The following is a 14,373-nucleotide window of genomic DNA, read 5'->3' on the forward strand; positions in this document are numbered from 1 at the left end:
AGGTTTCCCTGGGTCCTCTCAGTAATCAAAAGGTGGAGCATGGGGGGGGGGGTGTCTCACCCAGAAGTCAGAGGTGTGAGGAGACCTCACCCCCTCACCAGTATAACATTGCTATTACCTCCTCCCAGATCTTCCCCTCTCCCACTGGTCCTATAGAGAGGCCCCGGTACCTCAGCGTGGGGTCTGAAAACCTTGCACTGAAATGGGGAAATATCTGGAGGCAGAACTTGAAGTCTGGGAGAAAATGGGGGAGGTGGAACAACAGTGAGCAGAACTAAAAGGAGCAATTACAAAGGCAAGAAATCTGTATGTTAGAAAAGTAAACAAAAGTAAGAGAAATAAGAATCCGATCTGGTTCACAAAGGAGGTGGATGATGTAATAAAAGCAAAAAAAGCAGCTTTTAAGAAATATAAAGAATCCCAAAACGTGGAACACAGGGAGGATTATCTGGCGAAGGGAGACAGAGACAGAGGGAGATGAAAAAAGTAATCAAGAAAGCAAAAAGTCAGGCAGAGGAAAGGATTGCCAAGGAGATAAAGCGAGGTGACAAAACATTTGTCAGATACATCAGAGAAAGGAGAAAGGTCCAGAGTGGGAAAATGAAACTGAAAGGGGATAAGGATCAATGGGTGGAGAGAGATGATGAATTAGCAGAAATATTAAACAAATACTTCAGTTCTGTGTTCACTAAGGAAGACCCTGGAGAAGGACCCTCGCTAGTTAACAAGAAACTGGAGGGGAGGGGAGTAGATGTAACTCCGTTTACAGCAGAGAATGTATGGGAAGAGCTGGGGAAACTGAATGTGGACAAAGCCATGGGGGCTGACGAGGTTCATCCCAGGATACTGAGGGAGCTCAGAGATGTGCTGGCGGGTCCACTGAGGACCTGTACAAGGGGATAATCACTTCCCTTTTCTTACTCGATATTCCTCTCTCTATGCAGCCCAGTATTCTTCTGGCTTTAGCTATCGCCTTGTCGCATTGTTTCTCCGACTTCAGCTCATTAGACACTATCACCCCAAGGTCTCTCTCCTGCTCCGTGCACATCAGCCCTTCACCCCCCAATGCATACAGTTCTTTTGCATTTCTACACCCCAGATGCACGTCTCTGCACTTCTTGGCATTGAATCTCAGCTGCCAGATCTTCAACCACTCTTCCAGCTTCCTTAAATCTCATCTCATTCTCTCCACTCCTTCCGGCGTGTCCACTCTGTTGCAGATCTTAGTATCATCCGCAAATAGACAAACTTTACCTTCCATCCCTTCAGCAATGTCACTCATGAAGATGTTGAACAGAACCGGTCCCAACACCGATCCCTGTGGCTCTCCACTTAACACCGCTCTCTCTTCAGAGCAGGTTCCATTAACCATCACCCGTTGTCTTCTGTCCATCAACCAGTTTGTAATCCACACCAACGCCTTGGAGCTGACTCCCAAGCTTCTCATTTTGTTGATGAGACTTCTGTGTGGGACCGTATCAAAAGCTTTACTAAAATCCAAGTAAATTACATCGCGCGCTCTTCCCTGATCCAGTTCTCTAGTCACCCACTCAAAGAAATCAATCAGATTAATCTGACAGGACCTTCCCCTGGTGAATCTGTGCTGCTTCTGATCGAGCAGCCCACTGGATTGTAGATTGTGTGATTATCCTTTCCTTCAGCAGAGTCTCCATTCATTTTCCCACCACCTAGGTGAGGCTAACTGGCCTGTAGTTTCCAGCCTCTGCTCTCATTCTTGTGAAGCGGGACCACCACCGCTCTTCTCACTCGGCACAGAGCATACACGGTCTCCGACTCTCTGCTTGCCTGCCTCAAATACCAGGGAGGATGGTCCCACCAGGACCTGACAACCCACCCCCCCTTCCCGGGAGGCTAGAAGCCTAATCCTGTATCCTGCTGGTCTTCTTTTTTCATCTTTTTTTTTGTATCTCAGACTGCATGATTTTGCACCTCCACCATCTGCTGGAGACAGAGAAATACTGAGGGACTGCAGGAGGCACACTGGGTTATGTACAGTGTCAGTGAGACTCTCTCTGTCTCCATCTGCTGGCAGGGAGGTAAAAACCAGGAGTCTGGACTGATCTGGGTACATACAGGGAACTGCTGGAGACAGAGAAATACTGAGGGAGTGCAGGAGGCACACTGGGTTATGTACAGTGTCAGGGAGACTCTCTCTGTCTCCATCTGCTGGCAGGGAGGTAAAACCCAGGAGTATGGACTGATCTGGGTACATACAGGGAACTGCTGGAGACAGAGAAATACTGAGGGACTGCAGGAGGCACACTGGGTTATGTACAGTGTCAGTGAGACTCTCTCTGTCTCCATCTGCTGGCAGGGAGGTAAAACCCAGGAGTCTGGACTGATCTGGGTATGTACAGGGAACTGCTGGAGACAGAGAAATACTGAGGGACTGCAGGAGGCACACTGGGTTATGTACAGTGTCAGTGAGACTCTCTCTGTCTCCATCTGCTGGCAGGGAGGCAAAACCCAGGAGTCTGGCCTGATCTGGGTACATACAGGGAACTGCTGGAGACAGAGAAATACTGAGGGAGTGCAGGAGGCACACTGGGTTATGTACAGTGTCAGTGAGACTCTCTCTGTCTCCATCTGCTGGCAGGAAGGTAAAACCCAGGAGTCTGGACTGATCTGGGTACATACAGGGAACTGCTGGAGACAGAGATTACTGAGGGAGTGCAGGAGGCACACTGGGTTATGTACAGTGTCAGTGAGACTCTCTCTGTCTCCATCTGCTGGAGGGGAGGCATAACCCAGGAGTCTGGACTGATCTGGGTACGTACAGGGAAACTTTGCTTGAAAAAAGACTCATAGAAAGTTGGATCTGGAAGAGATCTCAGGACATCATCCAGTCCATCCCCGCCTCAAGTCAAGATCCAGTTTACGCAAGCCAAAATGAAATACCCATGTAGACTTTACTTGTCCACATTCCCCTCACCCATGGCTACACCCATTTTACCATAAGGAAAAATATGCAGCTAGATTGCTAATGCTGTTCATTCAAACGTTTGAGCATTGCTTGTGTGCTTGGTCCCTCCTGACGCAGAGGATGAAACACGCTCCATGTCGGGGGACCATGTCCGCAATTGAAAAAGCAAAAATACTCAGCTCTTTATTGCAATCATTAAATGCTTCAGATTGCCTGCACATTAAATTCCTTGCCGTATCTTTTCCATTTCTCCATGGGACTGGTGAGATTGCCTTCCACCTCCTGCTGTGTGCTAGGTTGCTTTCAATGTTATCCTGTAAGAGGAGGTTCAAACACCTAGAGTTGGATCCCTCAAAGTTAAACCCCCCTACCCCCGTCTCGACAGATACATTTAGGGAACTAAATCCATGAGGTACCTACATTTAGGGAGCTAAAGATGTGAGGGAGGCAGTAAGTGGATTTAAGTTGAGGGAGAAATTTTAGGTGCCCAATGTATTCGGCCAAAATTAGATGCAGAGACAGCTCATCTAGATGCAGGTGCGAGCCCATCTGCCCCAAAATAAGAGAAAAGCCCCCGCAGCCCAGCCATCCCCCGCCTGCTCCCCAGAATCCTCCTGGAGGACTCGCTCTCGCCTCTTACTGTCCTGGCGTCCTTCATTGCTCTGATGCTAGAGATGCGGTGGACACGGGGCCGATAAGACGAGAGACGCCGGCGCAGCTTGGGAATCCTCGCGGGAGGTCTCTTATCTGATACTGGAACGACTGGGAGGGGAATCCCCAGGCTGGGCAGGATCCTGGGGCTGCAGGGAGATTTCCTTTTTCTCTGATATCGGTGCAGAGGCATCGCTGGCTTAGGGAAGCACAGAGCCTGCTGAATTTAGGCTGAGGGCCCAAATCTAGGCTGCCATATTTCACTTTAGGAGAAGTTTCAGCCAAAAATCTAGGCCCCTAGGTTCCACAGAAAATTCTGCTCGGCATTTTTAGGAAGATTATCTGTTCAGCTAGCCAGGAATATCTCAGCAGGAGAAATATCAGTGCAGCTCTTAGTGGGGAGCATTTTCCTAACTATTTCTATGATTTTGATTTTGTACAATTCCTATTGTTTTTGCTGTGGCCCTCCCTGAAAACGTTTCTGCAGGGCTGTGGTGGGAGGATGGTTAGGGTCACCGGGCTGAAAGGAAGACACCCATTCCCTTAACTCATCCATGTGTAATATCTATCTTTTTATGCTAAAGATTGTAAACACCGGTCACATATTCTTAGCTCTATCCAAAAATCCAGCTGGGACTTACCTTCCACCGATGTCGCCTGACCCTTATAACCCTGCTTCCAAGTCACTACACTGGGGCCCCATCTGCTTCCATCCACAGCTCAAGCTCCTCACTCGGCAGTTCCTCTCTGCCTCCCCTGTCTTACCTCTCCCTACAGCCCTCTGGCAAGTCCCTCTCATCTGTGCTTTCCACCTCGCTGCCTCATACACCTGGAACAGACTTTCTGACTTGGGGCATCCTGCTCCCTCTCTTGCCTTATTCAAATCCAGCCTAAGAAGAACATCTTATCCCCTGACTATCCCACTCACAGCCTTACTGAGTACAATAAAAGATAAACTAGTGCAACTTAAAACTCTCGTTGAACACCAAAAACACAGAAATAATTTGACTGAGCAGAAATCCACACCACCAGGTATAGAGCTGGGAAAGTGGCAAATAATCCCATCAACTCAAGTAAGTGATTTAGGTGTTCAAATCGACCAAAACTTAACAATGAAAACCCATATTAGTAAACTGATTAAATCAGGTTACAACAAGTTGTGGAGTCTGAGCTGACTGAAGCCATTACTAACCACAACGGATTTCAGAAACGTGCTACAAACACTAATATTCTCTCAAGGCTCGACTACTGCAACTCCTTACTTCTAGGTCTTCCGGCAATTCACATAAAACCACTTCAACTACTACAAAATGCCGCGGCAAGACTGCTGTCTGGAGCTCCTCACTCCTACACTGCTGGCTCTGCCCTGGCTCCCAATGCAATCAAGAATATATTATAGATCTAACGATTATATTCAATAACACTAACTCAGACAAGAGTGACACTGAAACCACACAATCCCCACCACCGAACTCTCAGACCACAAAACAAGCAGACCCCACCATAAGAAATTCTCAGCTGACACAAAGCAGAGATAGAGGATTATCAATTGCTGGCCTGAAACGCTGCAATCCCCTGCCTGAAGAGCTACGAATAACAACAGACAGAAAAGACATTTCAGAAATGCCTAAGGAATGACATAAACTTCCAGAATACCAGGTCTCAGAAAACCAAATTAGGACTTGAAAAATAATTCTACCTCGCAATCCCTCTATATTCATTTTGCTTATGTATTCGGATGTCTGCCATTGTACTGAGGATTATAATTGTGAATGTTTCACTGTAAACCGTTGTGATCTAGTGATTCTCACATGGAACGAGAGGATATAAAACCTCTAAACAAACAAAGAAATATTGACTTGTAACCATTCTCTCTTTTGCCCTGTTTGCTTGTCCTGATTAGACCGTAAGCTCTTTGGAGCAGGGACTGTCCCTTCTGTGAATTTGTACAGAGCTGCATACACTGAGTGGCTCTATAGAAGTGAGCAGTAGGAGTAGAAAGTTACAGAGAAGGATGAGTGGATTAAATAACATCTGCTTTCTTCTATACCAAACTAAGGAGAGCTTAAACTCTATGCAAGCTGAACCTGTAACTATGGTGGATGCAAGCTCCCAGCAAGGGCTACAGAAGAGAAATCATATCTGATAGGATAAGGCGGGAGCTTGTAAAGGGATGGTGCCTGCCTAACCTGGACAGTAAGTGAGCCCTGATAAGAGCCTTATAGAGGGGCAGTAGGAGATCTTTCTCCCCTGCTTCCACCTCTAACATGAGTCTTCCCTGGGTTTCTGCTTCATTCACTCACTCCCCGCTCACCACCCTACAACATGGTCAGGTCCAATTCCTGGTTAGTATTATTTATTCCAGTAATTTATTACTAATCACCACCCTATTCAGTTTGTCGCTGTCTATTCTTGTACCCTGAGCTTATTCTCCATATCCAATCTCTCCTATCCCTCCTCTGCCTATTTCATTATCAATATCTCTGTAATATCAGGGAGTTCGGCAGTGCAGCTACAATATGGCACCGTGTGTCTCCTGCACTAAAGGCTCCTTATGTCATTCAGTCAGGGTCAGAATAAACAGAGAAAGGGTGCAAAGTCAGAAGAGGATTAAAGCTGCCACTTACCTGCTACTTTCAGCTCCAGCGTTGCTTCTTCATAGTAAGGATCAGACCAAAAGAAACAATTGTAACTTCCCTCATCTCTCAGCTCGACACTGTGTATCCTCAGCGAGACGCTGCCATTGGAGATGTGACTCTTGATGAGCTCCGTCCTGCCTCGGTACTCCGGGATCTGTCCCTTGTTCTGATCCATCCCGTTCTCATACAGGTGCACATGAGAATCAAATCTGGATCGGTACCACCTCACCTGCATGTGCTCTGCGCTGAGGGGTGGGGAGAGGCGGCAGGGTAACTCAGCATCTCCACCCAGAACAGTCACCACGGGCCCATCAGGGCCGATGACTTTAAATCCTTCTGCTAATTATGTGACACAAAACAAAGGGAATGACATCAGTCAGAAACGGAGAATATGGGACCGACAGCTGAGAAATCTAAAGACAGGGCTCTTATTCTGCCTGTGTTTCTTTCCATGCATGGGATCCTGGGAGATGAGAGGAGGCAGGGGCTGAATTAAGGAGAGGATTAGCTCTTTCTTGCTCTGCTCTGCCCACTCCAGCTTCACCCCTTCCCCTCCTGCTCTCTGCAGGCTGCCTGGGAAGGGAGGGGCTAGAGTAGGAAGCAGAGGGTTGGTCTTAGCTGAGTGAGAGGTGGGGCACAGGCCGATAGAGTTAGGGGATACACCCTGTGAACCATATTGGGTGGGGTGGGGGTAATTTTCATCCCCACAGACCTTGCCTCCTAGCAGCCCTTGCCAACATCGCCAATGACCTGTTCTTGGCAAAAGCCAAAGGCCTTCACTCAATCCTTATTGTCCTTGACTTATCCACTGCTTCTGACACTGCTGACCCCCACCTACTCTTGGATACTCCTAGATCCTACTGAAAAATGTCTTCCACCCATCCTTGCTGGATAAGAGCAGATGAAACCTGGGAAGATCTCATGGGTCAGACCTCGATCTGACACTCATCCTCCCATGGCAAGGATCACTCTTCCATCGCTCAACTGCAGTCCTGAAATTTGAAAACCCTTCCAACTCTCCGCACATCTTGAGAAATAAATTCTCCCTGCTGCATAAACCCAAAACCTGTATCATTCCTGTGGCTGTGGGAGGGAGCACAGGTAGCTGGGAGAGCTCTTCTATTGGTCAGAAGGTGTGGCAGGGAGCACAAGCAACTGAGAGAGCTCTTCTATTGGTCAGAGGGTGTGGCAGGGAGCACAAGCAACTGAGAGAGCTCTTCTATTGGTCAGAGGCTGTGGGAAGGAGCACAGGCAGCTCGGAGAGCTCTGCTATTGGCCAGAGGCTGTGGGAGGGCGCACAGGCAGCTGGGAGAGCTCTGCTATTGGCCAGAGGCTGTGGGAGGGAGCACAGGAGGCTGGGAGACTTTTTTTTATCAGTCAGAGGCTGTGGGAGTAGAAATCATTTCTACATTTCTTACATTTAAGATTTACAGTACAGCCTCGTTTTTACTCTAACAGAGTTGGATTTCAGACTTAATTGCGCATCTTTTCCAAAATCCGAGCTCTAGGACAGTTACAATTCAGGTTCTTCAGTTATTTCCCTGCCCATGAGGACTCAGAGTCTTTGTTGTACCTGAGGAGATGCAGGGGGAGGTGAGAAGCAGGATTTGACCCTGGCATCCCAGGTCCTCTGCCTCCTCCTCTAACCACTGCTTGCAGACGGGAAAGTCTGAGTCTCGGAGGATTTTATCACCTCAGATATAATTTTATTCCTGCCATTGCAAACAGCAGTTTCTGGTCCTTTTCTCTTAACTCCATGACACAGCTGTGTACAGAGAATAAGAGAAAGTCTGGATAAAATGCCGGCAGTTAATAATGATAAAAAGGCACAGGAAATTAAGAGACGTCTCACCTGCATTTACAGTCTGGAAGTGATGAGAAATCACCAGAAGGGAGCAGAGAGCTCTTACCATGGGGGGATCAGGAAACTGCATCTTCAGTGCCTCTGAAAAAAATAAAGTCATGCAACCTAGAACAAACTGAAATGAAGTTACTCCCACACCCAGAGCCGCAGCTCGGCTATTTGGCAGCTATGGCCAAGTATAATAGGGCGCCCTGACCCTGAATATAACACACGACCCCACGAGCCAGGACTCGCTGATCTATGGGGCTTTCACTTTCATTCTTATTCTGACCCAGCAGCTTCCTCCTGCCCCTATGGGCTGCCAGCTCAATCAGAACCAGTACGGGGATCCTGGCACCATCATGAGCCTTCATTCAAAAACTGAACTGGAAACCCCAAGAAAGCAGACTCTGCATGCCCTGCAACACCAGAGAAGCAGAAACACATTTCCTCCTGCACTGAGCAAAATAAGAGATCCTGAGCTGCTCATTCCCAAAGTCCACAGAGTCCATCCACTAAACTGAATATAAAATGCTCTTTTCTACTCTGGCTGTCCGGACTTTTATTTTTCTAATCACGTTGGTCCTCACCTCTTTATACTGCTCTCCTAACTCCTTTACAGGGTCTCCTGTTCATGTTCTGTTTCATCTCTCTCCTGTCTCCTCAGTATCTCCCTATGCCTCGGTCTAATATCAATCTTTCCCTTTTATTCTCTCTCTTTGCCTCGGCCTCTCTATTCACTCATCTAGATTTCATCCCCTTTCTCCCCCTCCACTTCTGTGCCAGTCCTACACCTCCCCAGATCTCCCTCTATTGACCCCCCCCCCCTCAGTGTGTAGGGATGTATGAGTGAGGGGTGGGTGTAGGGATTAAGCACCCCAGCCTTGCACCCACCTCCTCCCCATACACAATTCACAATTATGCATTTATAATAACAGATTTTACATGAGGAAGGACTGTGGGGTAAAAATAATCACTTCTGGGTGTATATTCTATGCACAGGTACTGCTGTGGTGCCAACCAGAAACCCTGCAAAAGGAATTTAGAAAAAGTCCCTTGGAGCCCATACGATATTAAGCCTGGGGTAATGCAGGCTGGGTGAGGGATTGGCCCTGGGAAAGCCGTGTATTGAATCACAATTACAATATTGCAAACCTCCCATATCAAAAGAGCCCTAACTGCCATCACTCAAACAGTAAATATCCTACTTATGAAAAGGCAGCGCTGTAAATATTACGCCAGGTCCTAAAACACCAATACGCCTCCTACTAGGAAATGTGAACAAGCCCGGCTGTTATAGATCCCGACACAGAAAATACAGGCTAGCAGAATACTTCACTTCCATCACATAGACAGAGCTCACTAAATACAGAATAAAGAGACCATAAATTATAGACACAAACGTGCAGACAAATACTGAACTGGAAACCACAAAAAGCCACACTCTGTGCAGACTCCAGAAGCTGGTACAGCAGCTCTTCTCCCCCTAGCAGCTGAGCTCTTCAGACACCAAGTCTCTATCGGTAGGGGGGAGGCTGGCAGATTGTGAGGGTACCCATGACCAAGGCCATGTCGGACATAGGCTAGCTATGCCTCAGCCAACAGCAAAAGATGTCAAGGCTCAGGGACAGGAGAATGTTTCCAGCAGGGCAGAAGCCAGAGCTGAATGAGGGTCTCAGTACTGGAATAGCAGGGGGTGCTGCAGGGCAGGAGTGAGGTGCATTGGCAGAGCTGTGTGTGAGGGTCTCAGTACTGGAATAGCAGGAGGTGCTGCAGGGCAGGAGTGAGGTGCATTGGTAGAGCTGTGTGTGAGGGTCTCAGTACTGGAATAGCAGGGGGTGCTGCAGGGCAGGAGTGAGGTGCATTGGCAGAGCTGTGTGTGAGGGTCTCAGTACTGGAATAGCAGGTGGTGCTGCAGGGCAGGAGTGAGGTGCATTGGCAGAGCTGTGTGTGAGGGTCTCAGTACTGGAATAGCAGGAGGTGCTGCAGGGCAGGAGTGAGGTGCATTGGTAGAGCTGTGTGTGAGGGTCTCAGTACTGGAATAGCAGGGGGTGCTGCAGGGCAGGAGCTGTGTGTGAGGGTCTCAGTACTGGAATAGCAGGGGGTGCTGCAGGGCAGGAGTGAGGTGCATTGGTAGAGCTGTGTGTGAGGGTCTCAGTACTGGAATAGCAGGGGGTGCTGCAGGGCAGGAGTGAGGTGCATTGGTAGAGCTGTGTGTGAGGGTCTCAGTACTGGAATAGCAGGAGGTGCTGCAGGGCAGGAGTGAGGTGCATTGGTAGAGCTGTGTGTGAGGGTCTCAGTACTGGAATAGCAGGGGGTGCTGCAGGGCAGGAGTGAGGTGCATTGGTAGAGCTGTGTGTGAGGGTCTCAGTACTGGAATAGCAGGGGGTGCTGCAGGGCAGGAGTGAGGTGCATTGGCAGAGCTGTGTGTGAAGGTCTCAGTACTGGAATAGCAGGGGGTGCTCCAGGGCAGGAGTGAGGTGCATTGGCAGAGCTGTGTGTGTGTGTGTGAGGGTCTCAATACTGGAATAGCAGGAGGTGCTGCAGGGCAGGAGTGAGGTGCATTGGCAGAGCTGTGTGTGAGGGTCTCAGTACTGGAATAGCAGAGGGTGCTGCAGGGCAGGAGTGAGGTGCATTGGCAGAGCTGTGTGTGTGTGTGAGGGTCTCAGTACTGGAATAGCAGGAGGTGTTGCAGGGCAGGAGTGAGGTGCATTGGCAGAGCTGTGTGTGAGGGTCTCAGTACTGGAATAGCAGGGGGTGCTGCAGGGCAAGAGTGAGGTGCATTGCCAGAGCTGTGTGTGAGGGTCTCAGTACTGGAATAGCAGGGGCTGCTGCAGGGCAGGAGTGAGGTGCATTGGCAGAGCTGTGTGTGTGGGGGTCTCAGTACTGGAATAGCAGGAGGTGCTGCAGGGCAGGAGTGAGGTGCATTGGCAGAGCTGTGTGTGAGGGTCTCAGTACTGGAATAGCAGGAGGTGCTGCAGGGTGGGACTGAGGTGCATTTGCAGAGCTGTGTGTCAGGGTCTCAGTACTGGAATAGCAGGAGGTGCTGCAGGACAGGAGTGAGGTGCATTGGCAGAGCTGTGTGTGAGGGTCTCAGTACTGGAATAGCAGGAGGTGCTGCAGGGTGGGACTGAGGTGCATTGGCAGAGCTGTGTGTGAGGGTCTCAGTACTGGAATAGCAGAGGGTGCTGCAGGGCAGGAGTGAGGTGCATTGGCAGAGCTGTGTGTGTGTGAGGGTCTCAGTACTGGAATAGCAGGAGGTGCTGCAGGGTGGGACTGAGGTGCATTGGCAGAGCTGTGTGTCAGGGTCTCAGTACTGGAATAGCAGGAGGTGCTGCAGGGCAGGAGTGAGGTGCAAAGGCAGAGCTGTGTGTGTGGGGGTCTCAGTACTGGAATAGGAGGAGGTGCTGCAGGGCAGGAGTGAGGTGCATTGGCAGAGCTGTGTGTGTGGGGGTCTCAGTACTGGAAGAACAGGAGGTGCTGCAGGGCAGGAGTGAGGTGCATTGGTAGAGCTGTGTGTGAGGATCTCAGGACTGGAATAGCAGGAGGTGCTGCAGGGCAGGAGTGAGGTGCATTGGCAGAGCTGTGTGTGAGGGTCTCAGTACTGGAATAGCAGGGGGTGCTGCAGGGCAGGAGTGAGGTGCATTGGCAGAGCTGTGTGTGAGGGTCTCAGTACTGGAATAGCAGGGGGTGCTGCAGGGTAGGAGTGAGGTGCATTGGCAGAGCTGTGTGTGAGGGTCTCAGTACTGGAATAGCAGGAGTGAGGAGCATTGGGAGAGCTGTGTGTGAGGGTCTCAGTACTGGAATAGCAGGAGTGAGGAGCATTGGCAGAGCTGTGTGTGAGGGTCTCAGTACTGGAATAACAGGAGGTGCTGCAGGGCAGGAGTGAGGTGCATTGGCAGAGCTGTGTGTGAGGGTCTCAGTACTGGAGTAGCAGGAGGTGCTGCAGGGCAGGAGTGAGGTGCATTGGCAGAGCTGTGTGTGAGGGTCTCAGTACTGGAATAACAGGAGGTGCTGTAGGGCAGGAGTGAGGTGCAAAGGCAGAGCTGTGTGAGGGTCTCAGTACTGGAATAACAGGAGGTGCTGCAGGGCAGGAGTGAGGTGCATTGGCAGAGCTGTGTGTGAGGGTCTCAGTACTGGAATAGCAGGGGGTGCTGCAGGGCAGGAGTGAGGTGCATTGGCAGAGCTGTGTGTGAGGGTCTCAGTACTGGAATAGCAGGAGGTGCTGCAGGGCAGGAGTGAGGTGCATTGGCAGAGCTGTGTGTGAGGGTCTCAGTACTGGAATAGCAGGGGGTGCTGCAGGGCAGGAGTGAGGTGCATTGGCAGAGCTGTGTGTGAGGGTCTCAGTACTGGAATAGCAGGGGGTGCTGCAGGGCAGGAGTGAGGTGCATTGGCAGAGCTGGGTGTGGGACTCAGTACCAGCATTCTTGGGTTCAGTATTCAATATTTTTGCTCTAAGCAGATGTGGTTTTATAAAAAGGCAGTTTATGCTCAGGCTGGGTCAGGGAAATGTATATTAATTCTTAATAAACTTTGATAAAATGGTAACTTCTTTATAAATACTATTGAGTCACTGAAGCAGAGATGGCAGATCACATCCGAGCACAGCCCTGCACCACTACCATGTCCCCTCTGTATGTATAGCACTTCCTCCTGACTTTCAGATCCTTTCATTGCAGCGTATCACTAACATCACAGACACTTAATTTTACACCTTCTTAATCGCAATTTGATCTTAACATAGACAAATCATATAATATATAATTGTATTCTTGTATAATGTTTGGTAGCCCGGTTGTCGCTACTATAGTTCTTTGTAAAAAGTTGAACACACGTTCTGTTTAATGTTAAATGTTAATTTATTTTATTATGGTCACTTTTCAATGTTCCTTGTAATAAGCCCCGGCTGGACTGTCCCAACCAGGGCAACTTATTGTTTAATGTAAACCGGATTGATTTGTATTGTATACAGGAATTCCGGTATATAAAAATTAAAAATAAAATAAATAAATAGCAAGGGGCTCTGTGGGGCCGCAGCTCTGAGATCTCACTGAAAAGATGTGAGAGGGTGTTCAGAGGGGAGACGATCTCTCCTCCCTCCCCACCTCGGGCACCCTCACACCCATTCACTCCCAGTAGCAAAACCCCTCCCCTTCTACAGCTCTACTGAGGGGCTCCTGGGCGAGGGATCGGGGAGTTTGGGGGTCTCTTACCTCTCGAGCTCAATCTTCCCAGTGAGAGAATCTCTGAGGTTACAGATGTGCAGCTCCCTCAGGACGTGTCCGGTCTCCCTTCCTCTCCTTCACATCGCAGCAATTTGGAAATATTTAAACAGGAATATATTTGTCCATTTAAAGGTATAAATATCAAAGCTTTCTAAAGGGAAGGAGTTCAGTCACCATCTTCCTCTCCTTTTAGAGCATAAGATTAACTTTCCTTGAAACCTGCCTCCTCCTCCTCCTCTTCAGTCTGGGTGAGAGTGAAAGTAACTGAGGGGACCTGTGGGATTGGGCAGACTTTGTGCTGCTGTACCACAGGTGCAGTTTCTGCCTGGAAATCCCTCCCCACCCTGCTAAGACATCATCTAATTCTTATAATGATTAATGTGGCCTCTGGAGCATGAGGACAAGGGTCAGCGTCTGACGCTCCCAGGGAAAGAGGGTCACAGCGCTGGAGGTGCAGCTCACGTTGCATCTATTACCCTGGCTTGCATGAAAATCTGCCTCCCAGTATTCCAGGGTCCTCTTTTACAGGCACAGACCGAGTCTAAAAACGTCCCCTTCCACTGCCCCGTGAAGTGGCCTCAGTGACAAAATATTGTAATCATTGATCCCATGTTCAGGCACCACCCCCTCCCCTAAAAACCCTCCATGTATGAAAAAATAACCCCCGGGCCTCCAAATATTCAAAATGGCACTGGCCACCTGCATAGGAAATATTAGTCCATTCCTTAAATTCACAGGCTCTAATCCCCTCTCTGTCCCTCTCACCCTGTGACTGAGCTCCCTCCTCACATTCACAGGCTCTAATCCCCTCTCTGTCCCTCTCACCCTGTGACTGAGACCTCTCCTCACATTCACAGGCTCTAATCCCCTCTCTGTCACTCTCATGTGTCACTGAGACCCCTCCTCGCATTCACAGGCTCTAATCCCCTCTCTGTCACTCATGTGTCACTGAGACCCCTCCTCACATTCACAGGCTCTAATCCCCTCTCTGTCCCTCTCACCCTGTGACTGAGACCTCTCCTCACATTCACAGGCTCTAATCCCCTCTCTGTCACTCATGTGTCACTGAGC

The 14,373-nt window shown here is 49.4% G+C and overlaps 1 protein-coding gene across 2 annotated transcripts in view; it reads right to left on the reverse strand.

Annotated features, from left to right (window-relative positions):
• Nucleotides 1–13,539, reverse strand: part of LOC115080171 (butyrophilin subfamily 1 member A1-like) — a 34,600-nt gene extending 21,061 nt beyond the window's left edge. The window contains exons 1-3 of one of the 2 annotated variants that reach the window (XM_029584270.1): nt 13,291–13,539; nt 8,087–8,179; nt 6,223–6,573 (exon numbers count right to left, since the gene is read on the reverse strand). In XM_029584270.1, the coding sequence (XP_029440130.1) occupies nt 6,223–6,573; nt 8,087–8,168 (433 nt within the window). In that variant the 5' untranslated portion in view covers nt 8,169–8,179; nt 13,291–13,539. The remainder of the gene's footprint in view (nt 1–6,222; nt 6,574–8,086; nt 8,180–13,290) is intronic. The other variant, XM_029584271.1, reaches the window with a different exon arrangement.
• Between the last annotated feature and the right edge of the window lie 834 nt (nt 13,540–14,373).

This window comes from Rhinatrema bivittatum, chromosome 19, assembly GCF_901001135.1.
Source record: "Rhinatrema bivittatum chromosome 19, aRhiBiv1.1, whole genome shotgun sequence".
Taxonomy (NCBI): Eukaryota; Metazoa; Chordata; class Amphibia; order Gymnophiona; family Rhinatrematidae; genus Rhinatrema; species Rhinatrema bivittatum.